At 42.1% G+C, this 18168-nt stretch overlaps 1 protein-coding gene across 1 annotated transcript; it reads right to left on the reverse strand.

Annotated features, from left to right (window-relative positions):
- Positions 1-2313: 2313 nt before the first annotated feature.
- LOC124271358 lies at positions 2314-17749 on the reverse strand. The gene is given in 9 exon segments (XM_046706456.1): positions 2314-3420; positions 5205-5390; positions 5736-6016; positions 7129-7621; positions 7624-7871; positions 8462-10008; positions 11030-11304; positions 11794-11994; positions 17258-17749. Coding segments are annotated over 9 exon segments (3426 nt in total). The 5' UTR covers positions 17300-17749; the 3' UTR covers positions 2314-3267.
- Positions 17750-18168: the final 419 nt, after the last annotated feature.

Below are 18168 nucleotides of genomic sequence, written 5' to 3' on the forward strand. Positions count from 1 at the left end.
AAGCACAGCATTACGATTAGAAATATGGCGCTTTTCTCCACCTTTGCCACGTGGGGTGAGGTTTGCTGCATCACTTCTATCGTCATTTACTGTTGTCACCTCGTCATCTCTCGGTTTATCCTTTCCAGTGAGTGATGTCTTGGCGTCAGTATTCTTACTAACACCATTTGATGACTTCAGGGATGATTTCTTGTTATTAGGATTTTTTCCTTTATGATACGACTTTGTACTTACCGCCTCCTTCGTTCCCTCTTTATTTTCGGTTCCTTCTTCAGCAACATGTGGCACAGCCGCAACAGACGAGTCCACAACATTACCAGAATGAATAGGGACACTTTCTCCATGCTCCTGACTGCTGACTGTGTTATATGTGACATCGTCAGTCAGTGTCGTCGCAGCACGTGATATCTGGCCACTGTTGCTAGTTTTCTTCTCTCTGTATGGTGTATTTTCGTCTATTTGAATTATCTTCTTCTTCTTCTTCTTCTGGGCTTTGGAATTCTTCTTTTCACCCTTTGAAGTTTTCTTAGACGACTTCTTGTCACTTGGAATCTTGTCTTTTTGAAGGGTTTTGTTATTGGCCACAGCAAGTTTGACTTGTGTCACATCATTCCGTGTCACCTTGGCAACATTCGTCTGTTTCTTGATTTCCTCCCTTGGGCTATCTAAACACAGACAACAAAATTTTTAATATTTTCGCTCAGTTATAGCTGGCTACTACTCCATTTACGCCTCTATCCCCCTACGTAGATCTCTTAGAGGCCAGACATATTAAAGGGGAGGTGTGAGGGGTAAATATTTTTAAAGGAATTTATTTTGTTCCAGAGGGTACACACCAAGAAACGCCCCACTAGTCACATAATGTTTGACATCATGTAAGTAATAAAACAAACTTTTTTTAAAAAAAACCCAAAACAACCTTGGTTGCTCTTTTTGATAACCAAAGTAATAGTCTTGAAACAGTGCCTGAAAATATTGAAACAGATGGAAGATATTTTGCAACATTCCAAGTTAGCACTGGAACCGAATTTATGGCAGGTTCTTTGCTTCTGTGTAACTGCGGCCTTACCTAGGCCACATTACGAATATATTTATCTGGAAATAAAGTATGTTTCCCAAAGAAAAAACTATCTTTCACAGATTCTTTTGTTTACCAGATGTTTTGGATAGATTTGCCCCAGCAACCTATGCTTGTAGTAGTGTTGGGATTTGGTTAAAAGCTCATAATTGATGATTGTTTCATTACCACCGATCAATCATCGACAATAATTGGTTAGCGTCATTTATGAGATTTGTTAATGCACAAAACATAAGGAAAAAAACATGTAGTTATTTTAGGGTTTTGGGCAAAATTTCACATCTTTAAAGGATGACTAGTATGTTAGGAATATAAATCTCTTGGTGTCTTTAAGATAAATTCAATCATGACTTGGAACGCTTGTAGTGCTTATGAAATGTAACAGACAAAACTAACCTTGTGAAAAATATTGTTTATGAAAACAAGTATTCCAGAATTGTTTGTGTTCGATTATGAGAAAACATGATCGATATCTTGGTGGTTTAGTCACTGCGACCAATCTTCGATTATTTCGATTCATCGGATCACCACTAGCATGTAGTACAACCATGCAATGATGTGATGCCCAGGCTTGGTGACTTGGTTGATAGCACGTCATCGTATCATTAACGTATGTATATATGCATATTAGGCTTTAGTTTGGCAATATCTTCCATAGGCAATGTGGACTACAGGCTCAATACACTCCACTGTGCCTGTCGGTACAGAATGAGCTTTTATCGGATCTGCTAAAGGATCTTTTGGTATTCAACATGAGACAAAATGATTCGTTTCTCTTGCTTGTGAGGAAATTGGGAAAGGTCAACCTAGGAGAAGACGCAGTGATCTTCGCAGCGGCCCTGGCTTTGCGTAATTGTGTTTCACAGACATGCCAGGATCCAGTAATCGTGGGTTCGAAATCAGTATCATACCAGTTGGTTTCATCAAAGAGGTAAACGCGTTCGGCTTGTGTTACGTTCGACTTTTCTCTCACAGAAAGCTGACGGTGTGATTCAACTAAATAAATGTTCAAACCTGTGTAAAAAGGTAAATCTTGAACAATGAATGAGGTGCTATAAAGGAGATGTTGACGATGTGATATTATTCACTTGACCAATGAGTGACCTGTTGCTTCCATATGTACGTTTCAGGTGCATCGCATCTTGATAGCAGAATAGGTCTTCAAGATAAAACTGGCTATCAGGTATGATCTTTCTAATGAGCGGACATCCTTTGCTTACAAAGCGACACATACATATATGGCAACACAGAGCTTTATTTACTGAAATAACATACAAACCCATACATCTACAATAATAGTAAACACAGTACATCACGGTTGTTGGGTACAAATTTATATAAATATATCTATTAAAATATCTATAAAATATAACAGTATTGGTGTCACCATAAATCGTCAACAAATATCAGTTTGCAAATAACAAAGTTCATGGACGGATTAATGTATATATAGATATATAATGCTTCTCTAAAATTATTTAGACTGTGGTAATCCAACAACACAACGTACAAAGTTGAAGAACCCCACAAGGTCACATAAATAAATTATACGCGCGAGTGCAAACTTAGCTCTGCAGGAAGCGCTCGTAAAATCTCCATCTAAGCGAGCGAATCTGTTAAAGACCACAACTACGAGCTATTACTGACTAAGCAGCCAGCGTCCAGCGTCCAGCATGGCATTGGACTTGTTGTAACTATTGTATGTTATTGCTTGAAATGATATTCTATCTATGTCTGATTTAATTACGCTAAACAATCAACATGAAATATGCATATTTGATACGCTATGCCTCGTCAGAATAAAATAAATAAGATGGTGTCCATCTTGTATGGGTTTGTTGACAAAGTGGACACTTCTAGAAATAACACATGTGTTTCTCACACTTGATGGTAAAGGAATGAAACCTCATTAATTCAAACATCATCATCTATATATGCCCTCTAGCAGACACATTATCAGAACTATGGCCAAACGTTGTCTCGTACTGGAGATGACAAGTAGATTCAGTTTATGATGTTTCAGCGTATTCAACATGTGGTGCCTTGACACCTTGTCAAAAAAAATTCATAAATTTTCATAAGTCTATGTATAAATATAAGAGTAACACAATCGTGACGCTTCATCTGTATTGTGTTCATCAGTGTTGTGTAGGAGGTAGTACAGAATGGGGTCGTCTCGCAAGCAAACCTTACAAATCCACCCTTGTCAAGGGAGATAACTTGTTCTGTTTTCCCTGAGCATGTGACTGCCTCCGGGCTCTACGGGACCTGCTTGTCCTGGGCCTGGTGCTGTTAATGTCCTCGCCCATGCGGGTCTCAATCTCGTTAATCAGACCCTTTGTCTGAAAATGAAGAAGGCCAATTTACAAATGTGCCACAAATTTCTCTACCCTTTCAAAGAATGCCCATCAAAGAAGTCATGTTTAAAATATACAATAAATTCAGTGTGAAGGCTTCCCTTGTTATCTGATCACTGTTGTTTTATCACATGTACATATACTCTCCCAAAAAAGAAACGCATCATGAAAATAGCAATTTCATGTAGCAATGAATTAAAACGTGATTCATTTTACAAAAGGTTTTGCTCTGTTTATGAGTCCTATGGTGTAAAATCCGTAAAATACCCGTATTTACAGCATGATTTTCAATTTCGGCGTGTAGTGTCACAGAATACACAATTCACATGCAATGCACGTGACAGTTGGGGATCAGATAGTCTCAATGATGGGTATAAACGGTTGATCGCTGTCTGTCGATTATTCCCTGTATTTGGAATATTGTTGACGAACGCAAAATGCCACGTCTAAGTGAAGCCAACCGTCATATCGCCATTGGTTTGCTTGAAGCTGGCCAGTCTCAACCTGCAGTTGCCCGACGCATGAATGTTCACCAAAGCACTATTTCACGGCTCTGGGAGAGATATCGCCGGCAGAATGCGGTAGCAGATGCCCCTCGTAGTGGGCGACCTCGAGCGACCACAGCGGCGCAGGATCGCTACATCCGGGTACATCACCTGCGTCATCGAACAGCTACGGCGACCAATACCGCTCGACAAATACCCGGATTGAGGAGGCTTTCTGCACAGACCGTCAGGAACAGGTTGAGAGAGGCTGGTTTACGTGCCAGAAGACCTTATTTTGGCCCTGTGCTTCGACAACAACATCGTCGACATCGAGTTCATTGGTGCACCAACGTTCAGGCCTGAAACCTACCGAATTGGCGTAGAATCTGGTTCAGTGATGAATCACGATTTCTATTGGAATGACGGGATGGAAGAATGCGGGTGTACAGACGTTGACGTGAACGTTTCGCCGACGCTTGCGTTCCCCAGGTGGACAGATTCGGCCAGGGCAGTGTTATGATGTGGGGAGCGATCACCTGCCGTAGGAGAAGTGATTTGGTGATGATCCAGGGCAACCTGACAGCTCAACGGTACTGTGACGAAATCCTACGCCCACACCTCCTTCCAATCATTGATCGCCAGAGGGAGTTGTTTCACCAGGACAATACCAGGCCCCACACAGCACGTCACACTAGAGACTTCCTCCAGAACCACAACATCAATGTGCTCCCCTGGCCCTCAAGATCACCGGACTTAAACCCGATCGAACATCTGTGGGATGCCCTGGACAGACGGGTGCGACGTCGTAACCCTCAGCCCCAGACACATCAGCAACTCGCACAGGCACTACAGGCAGAGTGGGCTGCGATTGGGCAACACGAGATTCTGAGACTTATTCGTTCGTTTCTTTTTTGGGAGAGTATATATAGCTATCTGTTTCTTAGTGTTTTTATTTACCTGATGAAGGAATAATATACTCTGAAAAACCGTGCTCCTCAAAATAAAGAATCTGACATCCATAAATTCTCGCCTTTATGTGTTTCACATCTAAATGCCGTTAAAAGACTTCAGTATAAGGAACAGCTCTTCGTTCGAATCCTTCTTTCATCATTACTGCTATTAATTTGGGTTCATTAAGGAGACAATTTGACTCATTTGTGAAAGATTAGACAAGCTCAAGCCAAGTACATGTACATACAGAGACCCATAAGCGCCAAGACAGAGGTGGAAGCCCTTTACTCACCACTCCTGTCTGATTCATAGACTCCTACATTGACAACTCACCCACACATAGAAGGTAGCCGCTCCAGCACTGACCACCCGGACCTGGTTGAGGGTCAAGTCTTTGAGGATCATCTTGGCCCCCATGGCGATGTCGGGTTCCAGTTTGTTGATGTCAAACTTCTCCACACGCCGCTTCAGTGACTCCTTCCCAGTCTTGCTTAAAATGTTCTGTACCTGGATCCACTCCTGCAAGGTACGTGAACATATGAATTAGTGTGGCGTTGTGCCGCTTCTGTGTGCAACACATCTTTGGGCATAGTATCACCAATGCGTCAGTTCAGAGAAATGAGGAAGAAAAGGGTTGTGATTTTGATATTGATCCCTAGTATGGTACTAAGTCCAGTTCTTCAGTGAGTGAAAATAGATATGATGAATTTTAAATTTAAGAATCTGATAGATATTATGAATTTATTTTTAAATAGCATTGCATGAGGAAGATATTATTACCTCAATGTCGCATCATACAATTTCCCCAAGACATGACAATTACGATACGAAACACACTTGGCTGATAATCTCGGTGTCCCGTACCTTCGTCTCCTCTACGAAATGGCCCAGTATGAGCAGCGTGGCGCTGAGCACCTTGCTGACGGCTGGAGGAGGGGCAGCATATCCTTTGATTTCAGCCACAGTGTTCTGGTCAAGATCCAGAACGGCGTGCCACAGTTTCTGAATGTGCTGCAGCCTCTCGATGAGACTCTTGGCCTTCACAATCTCATCCTTCATGGCGGACTGGTAGTTCTTGTCTCGAACCATTGTCGTTATCGCTATGAGACGCTTGAGCTCACGTGCTGCAATAGCTTCCATTAACTCTGATGACACACAGACACATTTGTGAAAATACCCATTTACGTTGTTTTGTTTGGTAGTTGTTTAACGCCACACTCAGCAATATTTCAACTTTATGGCGGCTGTCTGTAAATTATCAAGTCTGGACCAGACAATCCAGTGACCAGCATCGATCTACACAATTGGTATACGATGACATGTGTCAACCAATTCAGCAAGCCTGACCCCCATTAGTCGCCTCTTAAGACATGCATGGGTTGCTGAAGACCAATTCTAACCCGAATCTTCACGGGTCTATTACATAATGGTTTCAGTTTAAAGACGTTGTTGAAGTATGCCACGATGCAGCTGGAACTGATAGTTTTCGAAGCAGTAATATATGTTTGAGCTTGTATGGGACAATGATTTAGTCGTCCCCAATGGGGTGGAAATAACCCATTGCCCGACGCCCGAGTCCAATGTTTTTTTCTGTCGGGCAAGCAAATTTGTATATCACACTGTACCGGTGTCCAGTTGACTTTCCAATATTAATTATGTTGTTTATTTAAAACAAGAAAACGGCCGGTATAGTGGAAAATTATCAGGGGAAGTGATTTTACATGTGCCACTGTACCGGAGTACACTAGCAATTTTAAAGTTATTTCCACCCCTGCCCATGCGATCTAATGACGATGACCTGTAAAGAATCAAGTACAGGCCAAACGGAGGAATGTAATAAGCATCTTTGAGCACCTTTGTGCACGATGACACGTTTTCTATCAAGTCAACGAGCATCGCCCCTACGACAAGCATTGGTGTTTGGGGACATGTTTAAACCCTTGATTATCATACACCGGAGGAGTAGGTATATTTTAAACGGGTGGAATAACCGTGAGTATTTTTCACCTACTTTATTTTTGCAGATTATATACCGACACCAACGACTTATTCATCAGTATTCTGTCAGTATTCGTCACACATGTTATATATGCCTTGCAAATCAATTTCGTTTTCTGTCTTAATTCCATAAGCTTCTACATAACATGGGTTCTGTAAGTAACCATGGCGTTCCATGCCATGAGATAATTGCAGCATTATATAACATCATGCATTGTTTGTGCTGGACAAACTACAGAATTTCTAAAGCAATACACACCTTTCCTGACTTTGATGATCTGCAGCTCTCGTTCCGCTCGGGCAAGTTCCTCCTTGGCTAGCTCTGCCCTTTCTTTCTCCTGGGCGTTCACTTCCTCAATCATGCCCTTTATCACTTCCGGTTCCTCTTCCGGTGCCGGCGCCACAACAGAGATTGCTGGGAGCACAGCATTACCGTTTGGGATGGGGACACTTTCTCCTTCTTTGTCACGTGGAATGATTTTGTCAAGCTTGGTTCTTCCAGAATCATTTGTATCGACGATTACTGTGGTGAAATCAAGCGGTGTATTGTCATCTCGAGGTGTTGGTGTTTCGTCACGTGGCGTCTTTTCATTTCTGGGTGTCCCATTCTCATCACGAGGTGTCTTGCCATGTCGTGGTGTCTCTAACTTGTTTCGCGGTGTCTTAGCTTCGGTGTTATAATTTTCATCACGTGGTGTCTCCAGCTTGTTTACTTTGGTGTTATCATTTTCATCAGATGTGGTTGTTTCGTCTCTTGGTGTTACATCACGAGGTGTTTTATCTCGAGGCGTTCCTTTCTTCTTCCGCGGTGTCTTGGCGTCGGTATTGTCGTTTTCATCTCTTGGTGTCTTCTCAGATGATTTCTTGTCGGGAATCGTGTCGATGGTGACTTTGTACTTTTAGTCACCTCCTTCATTTCAGCTATAGCTTTGACTAGCTCTTCCTCATCCCCGGTTACTATGGCAACGTCCATCCTTTTCTTGATTGCTTCCTCTTTTGTTTCTTGATAAAATAATGGTAGACAATTAATACAGATTGTTTATAATACATGAAGTTTAACGTGATCAATGTTACTGCACCTATACCGAGACATACTGTAACATCTGTGGCTGTTTCCACGAATATATAAGCCAGTGTTAAAAGGCTAGCCCACAGTGATACCATGCTGCAGTTTAGCAGACCCCTACTTTGAAACTCACCCAGACATGGAAGGTGGCCATTCGAGCACTGACCACTCGGGCTTTATTGGGGGTGTAACGCGATCAATGTTTTTGCACCTACACAGAGACGTGCGTGCACGTGTGGCTGTTTGCACGAACACACAAACCACCTTCTATGTCTGGAATACCTCACTCTGGCACATTGTACTGACTCTGAGTCGTATCAATATCAATATCAACATATCGATATCGTTTCTTTTTCTGTCAAACGAAATATGTCAACAGGCAACTGATGCATTTCTGTCCTTGTCTGTACATATAGCACTCAACTAGGTATAAAGTAACAGCTATGTCTCCGACCACACAAGAAAGGCCGAATGCCTCAGGCATTTCAATAGCATTAGTCCTGAATCTCTATGGATGATACCTTACCTTCCGGTCCTGGTGTTTCTATTGGCGTTTCAATGTTGGTGAAGATTATAGGCGTCCTGGTCTGATCTTCCGTCTTCACATATGATATCACATAGTCCACGACATTTTCAAATACTCCTCCCTCAGAGGGCTTAGCTATCAACTTGAAGCCATAATCACCCAGCTTTGGGAGCCGTACTGTGTAGGTGACAATGTCACCGTTTACCTCCTCCGACACCAGCCTTTTAGAGTCGGAGATCATCAACCCTGTCCCAACAAGAGAACAGGAGTGTTCCACTGGCTTCGTCAGCTGAAAGTCCAGCTTCACTTCATCCTCATCTGTCACGATCATACCTGTCTTGTGAGACAGGGGCTCAATGCCCAAGTTGACACCAGTCTTCCCTAATCCAGCTCCTTTGTCAAATCCCCTTGGGTAAGAATCCTTGGATTTCTTCTGGTCAGACGTTACAATGTAATTACAGATGTTTTTATCCGTTTCCTCCTTGTCGCCCTTCGTGGCGTACAGTTTAAGAGCATACTCCCCTTTTCTAGGCAGACGGACATTAAAGATGACGCGATTTCCTTCAATTCGGTACACAACCCTGTCCTTAAGTTTTTCCTCTTTTACTCCACCTTTGGAAATTCGACCCATGAATTTCATATTTTTCAGCTTTTCAATGTCATTGATAGCGAACTCCACCTCCGCCTCTCCACCAGAATCTGCCCTGATCATACCACTACTGTGAGAGATGGGTGACAGACCCACTTCTTTGAGGGTCAACCCTGGGCCCCATCCAAGAGCTGGTTGATCTGGGTAGGGTTGACATCGTGCCTTGGCCTTCGTGAACACTATCTTGTACAAACATATCCAATCATAATCATAACCCGGAGACTTGATTCTGGTGTCCATGCCAACAACTTCCAGCCTAAACGTCCCTGCTACTGGAGATCGGATTTTAATGCTGAGCTGATCGGATTTAGGTCTCTGGAGCAACAGATACCGATCATACTTTGGAGAAAATCCTTGCACAGTCTTCCCTTCCTGCCTAAACAACAAACAGTAGTATTTATGATAAATGGCATCTTTTGTTAATCCAAAGAATAGCTCCACTTCTCCAGTCGAGGATGTTATTACGCAGTCTCTGTGAGAGAGAACTGACATTCCTAGATTGAAGAAACGATCCTTTAGGAAAGCCATCTCTTCGAACCGCTCTGATGTGATGGGTACTTGCCGTAACTGCCACTGTGGACAGACAGGAAAGTGGGTTGCGATGATCTGTCTTGGGTCAGCTAGGAAGTAGTTCTCGTCACAGGTGAACATGAATCCCTTCTTTGACGGGGCATCTACATCAAGCGAATCCTCTTTTGTGTCATTATCCAGCCATTCGTCACCACCGGAACTTCCCACTGCGCATGCACCCCAGTAGGTGTTGAGCAGCCACCAGTCTCCATCAATCAGAACGGCGTTCCATTCACCATAATGGAGCTTTTCGTCTACTGGTTGTCCGACATCGTAGGTTGAACCTTTCATCTTGCCGTGGATGATCACACATGGAACATTAGCCAGCCTGCAATGTAAATACATGCTTTTACCGATATTGCTTTCATTTCAACAATTCGTGCATGATTAAATGCACCATTATTGGTTGTTCGTCTGTTTGTTGTTCAATAGTCCAGTGAGAGAATATTTCCTAATGCCGCATCAGCAATTTTTGTAGCTATTCAAGGTGATTAATTTTGCAGCCATATAGCGTCGCCCGTGACCAATTGATTCTTGATCAGATAATCTAGGGATTGATACTATGAGCGACGACCACACTTGTGTCAACTGACCAAGCTACCCAGACTGACCACCTGATCCATTAAATTCTTCGTTTCTTGTTTAACACTGAATTAAACAATTGTCCAGCTGTATGACGACGTTTTATAAGATATCGAATCTAGACTGGACAACCCAATGATTGCTATTAAATTGACCCTTACGACCACCTCTAATCCGGGTTCCACAAGGACTTCAACGCTATTGAAATGAGTGAGTGAGTGAGTATAGTTTTACGCCGCATTTAGCAATATTCCAGCAATATCACGGCGGGGGATACTAGAAATGAGCTTCACATATTGTTCCCATGTGAGGAATCGAACCCGGGCCTTCGGCGTGACGAACGAACGCTTTAACCACTAGGCTACCCCACCGTCCTCAGCGATATTGAACCACAAGGCTACCCCACCTTAAATATACATATTTTACAGTAACATAATCTTGTAGAGATTGTCCAAAACAAATCAAAGCGAGGAGAAGCAACCGATCATATACCGGGTTGATGATGGGAGGCTGGGTGTTTTTTTCTCAAAACAGGTCAGAAATATTCCAGTTACATTTTTAATGTTCAGTGATCCATTCAAATAATTGTTATTGCTCTTTCGCCTTTTACAGCCAAGAGAATCGTGACTGATTAATCTCTGGCGTTGACATGTTGAGTTTACAGTGCATTCACATATCACTACTTCGTTGTTGTCATTGTTGTAAGAGTGTTATTACTTAATACTTTGACTCGAGTTGGCAACGTCCCAATATTAGCTGTAGCTCACCTGCACAGAATACTGACAAGCTGAGCAAAGTTCCCCTTCTTGTTTTTGATCCTCCAGAACTGAAACAAGGGGGTGATGGGATCGGGGGATTTCTTTGGCATGGCCATCGTGTCGACGTGTTGGGCGGTCACCCATCTGTAAATAGCGCGCACTTTGGTCAGGGCTTCCTTGTTTTTGTCTTTGGACTGGTTTTTGTCCTTTGGCTTGTCCTTAGGCTCCTCCAGTAAGTAGGCGATCAGCTTTGGGTACGGTTCCTTCAGCAGGCTTTTGGGTGCCTGGGGGTGGAAAACATTGGCGTGGATCTAAATGTAGTTTACGATATTCGGAAAAACATAAATTCTTATTTCTTGTGATATGAGGACCAATCATTTTCTATGTTCGATGGGTCGATCGTTTGGTGGGTTGGTAGGTGGGTGGGCTGGCGTCATAAAAAAAAACATTTTTGGGGCACCATAACAAATTATTTGGGCGGAGCAAAACATTTATTTTTAGAATATCCACTGTGACATTTTTTTTTATATATTTGGCTAGCATTCCGTTGCAGTAAAGTCAGGGGGCGTAGCTACCATTATAAAAAAAGGCCTGGCTTACACATGGTTGTTGCTAAAAAGGTTGGGCAAACCCTCAATACTATCTAAATATAAAGCTTTGCAACCTATCGGGCTTACACGAAAACATTGGCTTGCTACGCGCCTGAAAGTCATCGGATGCTGGTAGCTAAGGCTTGTAACTACACCGAGGATTAACACACATCGCTAACTCACCTCGTCAGCTCGTCTGTCAACATCTACAAAGTCTTTCGGATCAAAGATGTCTTCCCTGGGACAAGATGGCGGATGCGGAGGCGGAAGTTGCTCGACTTTGCTGAGGTTGTCGACATAGAGCAAGTGCTTCTCGGAATACACGTAGTTGGACTGGATCTTGTAGGTGGACATAAAACACCCGCTTAGCCCCGACAGGGTAGACTGAAACAGAAAACAGGAATACCATGACAATAGCTCAATAGCTCTGGGTTCACTGACACACAAATCAAGAATTACGTGACAATAGATCGGGTACGATGACATGCGAGGTCATAGCCATGTTGAAGTTATTGGTTTTACTTGTAGTGAGACACGAGACATGAGTGTGGAAGGTCGGCAAGCTCATTCAATGGCAGCATATTTTCTGTGACAGCTATTGTGTACCTATCCCGCAGACTCAGTTCAATACCCCTAGTGGCGCCTTTCGACTGCTTTATCTATTTTTTTCGATCTGGGGCGGTGGGGTAGCCTAGTGGTTAAGACGTTCGATTTTCCACATGGGCACAAAGTGTGAAGCCCATGTCTGGTGTCCCCCGACTGGATATTGCTGGAATATTCTAAAAGCGGCATAAAACCGCACTCACTCACTATCTATCTATATGTCTGTTTGTCCGACTTCTGTCTGTCTGTCGAATCGTCCGTTCGTCCCTTTCTCCATCACTCACTCACTCATTCATTCATTCATTCAACACAAGACGGCACATGCTACGGCTGTCTCAGATGTTTAACATACAGACCGATGAATTACATTTTCATTTCCAAGCATTAGTAAAGTTCGGGTGTGTGCATCTTGCCTTGAACCAAGTATAACGCAAAGTGTAATTCGGGTAAAAACATAGCTACGATTGAAATATACAGAGCGTTCATCCACGGAGCAAAACGTAAATGCATTAGCTTCCAAACAGACTTACCCCTTTTTCACAAAAATACACCCTGGATCCTGTTAAGGCGGAAAGCGCCGTGAAATTGTTCGTATTAACAAGGTTCCGGATTAGTGAAGGTGATGGTTAGGCTTTACGGCTCCTTCCTCAACAAAGAAGTCAATTTACACCCATTGACGGATTAACGCTTAAACTATCCACTGATACACGCATACATGACAGACAGGTAATTGGGAAGGTGTGGTCTATCCGGACCAACACGGACGGACGCTTTCACTTGTTTTACTAGAAGCGTTTGACATCAGTATATACAGAATCTAAGAGCAAGATGGTTATCAACACAGTGAACAAAAAAACCTTACTGAAATATATTTAGTTTCCTACCCGTCCTTCCTTGTTTCTTCCAAACGGCATGGCAGTACAAATACCTTGCTGTACTTGTCTCCCCTAACCCACAATTCTGAATGACTTCACCACGAAGTCTGGCTAGATTTGGGGGCACGCAACACGTGGCGACTTTGATTACATTCAAGTGTCGTTGTTGTGTAACTTGAGACCGTTTGAGTTTTCAAATATCTCGCAGTCTGAGAAAACAGTCCCGTGTTCAAATTTAATGTGTTATGTTATATATGACGTTATTTATTGACGTGTTGTATGCAGCTTGACATGTTAACCGTTTGTCTTCTCCCAGCGACCCTTAGCAACGCCGTGTTTACCCTAGCAACCTAATCAGGAGCTATCGTGTTTCATTTTGTCAAAGTGGGTTAATTGAAGGCATGAATAAAATTTCTCGCTGCTAAATAATCTGATTTTACTTGTCAAGCCGGAAGATATCTAATATATAGCCACAGGCATGAATCATTTAGGTAAACGGATGTCACCTCTTTAGCATTAGATATAAACGAGATAAACAGGTGCACTGATAGCGCTATTATTCGACATGATAAACACCCCCTCAACTGTAAACCGCTATGTGAGTGAGTCAGTTTGGTTAAATGTTGTGCTCAACGGTATTTCAGCTGCACCAGGCTGAGGTTATTTCTTGGAGATGAAAGATGCAGATCATAGACAATGATTCAGAAGGAGACTGATGAGTGAGTGAGTGAGTTGAGATTTTACGTCGCATCGGCATAATTTCAGACATAGTGAGTGAGTCAGTGAGTTTAGTTTTACGCCGCACTCAGCAATATTCCAGCTATATGGCGGCGGTCTGTAAATAATCGAGTCTGTGTTTTAGATCCACATGTAGATCTTAAATTGTGTAATCGTAATCTGTTCTGTCGGGAAAAGTGTTCTTAATAGCTAATGATATATTGTTACCTGTAACGACCGACGTTAAATATTGTTTTACCTTGTACCTATCTTTATATATAGAACACTGAAATAATTTGACTGAAATTCTGTTTTAAAAGCTATAACACAGAAACCGAATTAACCCATAGAACACCAATTCTGACAATGAACATGACTTGTAGTGAAATGATTTGTCATATATCAAATATATGCTGAATCAGCCAGTATTATTTATGTCACTACCTTCAATAAAACTCTTAATCAGAGGGGTGTTCTTTTGTCACTGATGTTCTTGGGGTGCTGGGTGACAACAATAATTACTGGCATGAACTAGGGGCCGGTAAAACCATTACTGCATTCTATATATGCTGAATCAGTAGTATTTATTTATATTAACTACGGTACGGTTCAATAAAATTCTAAATCATTCAAAATCTTTTGTCACTGATGTTCTTACTCAGTGCTAGGAAAACCCCAACTAAAAATCACTGAACTATGGCCGGTAAAACCCCACTATATTGTGCCCACTATATTCTACCTATAATATGAAATGTCGCTTTTCCGCTATAAACTGTTCATTGAACGAGCCATGACTAGGAGGTAATGCCCCTTTAACACTCAAGTACGTAGTTCTGACAGACCTGTTGCAACTGATTAACACAGTATATATGTTAAGCCGGTCACAGCCTATTACTGGAGTCGCTAGGTCCTTCTTGAGTAACATAGATATGCATGTGTAACTTACCTTGAACATTCTGTAGTATATATAAGTGCTGTTTGCGGGTCGTTGCAGTTCTCTTGCCGAAGGTATTTATGTAATTTGAGCAATAATACTTCATTAATCACAGCGCTGGGGCAGGTTGTATTGTGTTGCTGTGGGAAATAACACCACACCCGCTTTATCAGTGAAACATCGAGCAGTCACATGTAATAGGCGTTCATTGATAGCGCGGCTACATTCTTGTGTATATATTTATATAATAAATTTAGAATACTTTAGAAAGAAATTTATTTCCGTTTAATAAAACCCTTTCCAATCCGGACGTAGTTGCCCTGTAATAATATTCGGATTAACTGAGTGTGTAATAACGTCCCTTATACACGCTCAGAACTGCTGTCCGTAGAGTGGGATGTCGGGAATAGCGAGGTTATACTGTGTAGGTGACCTGTCTTATGAAATCCTGCTTTAATGCAATGTCGATAACATTTAGCCGTGTGTTGTGACAAAGATTTAATTTTTACTTCAACTTGACAAATTACAAGTATATATTAATTTTATGGGGACAGACCCAGATTTCATGTCAAATGTGAAACACTGCATGCTGATTGTTAGGATGGTCTAATACCTTTATCAAAGTAAATGTTAATGGTTTGATGACTTATGTCAAATGTTATAAGGGGTCATTCTGACCTTTGTTGAAACAGAAGCAATGTTTTTCGAGATATTGTAAGATAAATGGTCTGTAAGAAAAAAGCTATTAGGCGCCCCTATGTATATTTTATATGGTCTTATCGAAATTGTGTTCATTGAGATTCATTGTTTTGAAAATGGTGTTTTTTTGTTGCACCTGCCTGGGGCTCCGCTTTAACGGGATTAAACTAGGATTGTCGGCTCAGAGACAGACTACTTTGTCTGAATAGGGTAGCTATGGTATATAGTCGCATGGCGTGGTATGTCAGAGGGCTAACACTGTGAAGACGGCATTAGTCTCTCTCTCTCTCTCTCTCTCTCTCTCTCTCTCTCTCTCTCTCTCTCTCTCTCTCTCTCTCTCTCTCTCTCTCTCTCTCTCTCTCTCTCTCTCTCTCTCTCTCTCTCTCTCTCTCACACACACAACACAACACGTCACATGCACAAATAATAAACAGACACACTCAAACTCGCACCTCACCACACTAACACATAAAACACATACCCCCAAAATATTTTTAATAATAATGATAATAAAAAAATAAAAAAAACACAAACCCAAAGTAACCGTGACCCAAACAAAATAACAGTTAGTAAATGGAACCATTTTCTCCAAATTGTCACAGGACCATTTTGACTGTAACCCGATTTCCTCAATCTACTTATCATTAGTCGTACTTAACTAGCATAGTTCCAGGTACTATTAGGCCCCGTTGTTCTAAAAGCCGATTTCAGCCAGAGTAGTAACACAGTACACAATAGTAATAGGGCATAACGCACCCCTCAACATGTTATATCACTGAAGATATAAGGGTGAGATAGCGGGGTTTGGGGACTGAATTCATTTAATTTATTGTGAACACATGGCGTTATCTCTCATATCGTTTCATATAATTCTCTGCAGTTTTGACATTTGCGTCCCATGTAATCTGTCTCGGTCGATAATCGAATTCAATTCTGGCTTTGTCGTTTATGTTCTAAAACGTAATTTGATCAGGTAGACCCTGTAAAAAATAAGCTTCTGCCAGGTTTAAACAAATTGTTTGCTGGGACGCTCTCTAAAATGAAATGCGCTGTGCAAGAAGGCTAAATCGAGCTCCTCCTTTGAACTGAGTAAGTGAGTTGGGCTTTCAGCAATATTTCAGCTATATAACTCCGAGGGGGCGGTGGGGTAGCCTAGTGGTTAAAGCGTCCGCTCGTCGCGCTGAAGACCCGGGTTCGATTCCCCACATAGGTACAATGCGTGAAGCCCATTTCTGGTGTCCCCCGCCGTGATATTGCTGGAATATTGCTAAAAGCGGCGTAAAACCTAACTCACTCACTCACTATATAACTCCGGAGGATATGTCAAATGGTTCTGTCTTCATAGACACAAATTGTATGTCTTCAAGCAGTTGCCGAAAAAATATATGTTAAAACTGACTGGGGACGTAAATCAACATGCAATCTCTCACATATGAATCTATCACATCGATCTATTCATGTTCCATCTGATCCGTGAAGATCCGGGTTAGAATTGGTCTTCAGCAACCCATGCTCGTCGTAAGAGGCGACAGACAGGATCGGGAGGTCAGGCTCGCTGACTTGGTTGACACATATTGTGTTCCAGTTGCGTAGATCGATGCAGATGATATCAATCACTGAATTGTCTGGTCCAGACTTGATTCTTTACTTACCGTCATATAGCTGGAATATTGCTAAGGGCGGCGTTAAACAACAGACAAACATAATCATCACCCGTAATTCATCTCTTGAAATTCAAAGTGCTTTGACATCAATATCAGATCACGGTATTCGGAACTGACCACTGCAGTGGAGAGAGCAGGAATAAAAGTTGACTCACCTGGAAACTCGCCCCAACTTGAGTGGAAGCGCCACATCCCATGATGGAGGAACGTATAGATGTAACGATAGTTCCCAACTTTCACATGAGCGTGTATATCATTGTTTCCAACTCATCCATAGGTCCAGTGCAAGGTTTAACATGGCCCCAGCTGTTGACAATGTCTGGTATAAGTTTTCTGGTCTATGTTCACCTGTACACGTATTTTCTTCATTGGTACGACTCCAAGAGGTGTTCACGAGTAGCTGGGATACACACTTTGATGTGATCATTTTCACCTGATAAGAAACATGTCGACACTTTAGGTGGAAAACCCTCAGCCTTTGAACCTGCTGACAGTTTGAAACTTCAACACACACTTTCAGATCTTAATTCTGAGTGTGACCATTTGTCTCCCATGTCAGTGTACTCTCTCATTCCAGCAATATCTGCCTTCTGTGGAGTGTTTACCAGCAGGCCAGCTTGGCAAGCTATGTGTTTTGTCTGTCGTCATTGAAGCAGTGGCAGATTATAGTGGGGAGTCGTAAAGCGATACCTAACAATCTTGGATAAGGTTAAGCTCAATTACGTTAAACCTCTCGGTGTGTTGTGTGGAGGAGTGTCCCGACACGTAATGCAGGATCATAGAATACTTCCTCTACGTGACGTGTGTGTGTGTGTGTGTGTGTGTGTGTTGTGGAGGAGTGTCTCAACACGTATACACTATACAGACGAGTGGGAGTGTGTGTGTGTTTGTGTGAGCGTGCGTTTGTGTTGTGTTTGTTTGTTTGTTTTTGTTTGTTTTGTTTTTGTTCTTTTTATAATCTTTGTTTTTTTTGTTTTGTTTGTAGTTGTTCTGAGTTGTTTTGCTGTTTTTGGTTTTTGTTTGGTTTTGTTGTTTGGTTTGTTTTGGTGCGTGTGTGCGTGTGTGT

Source organism: Haliotis rubra, unplaced genomic scaffold, assembly GCF_003918875.1.
Source record: "Haliotis rubra isolate DU_JTF1 unplaced genomic scaffold, ASM391887v1 Scf16, whole genome shotgun sequence".
NCBI classification, from domain to species: Eukaryota; Metazoa; Mollusca; class Gastropoda; order Lepetellida; family Haliotidae; genus Haliotis; species Haliotis rubra.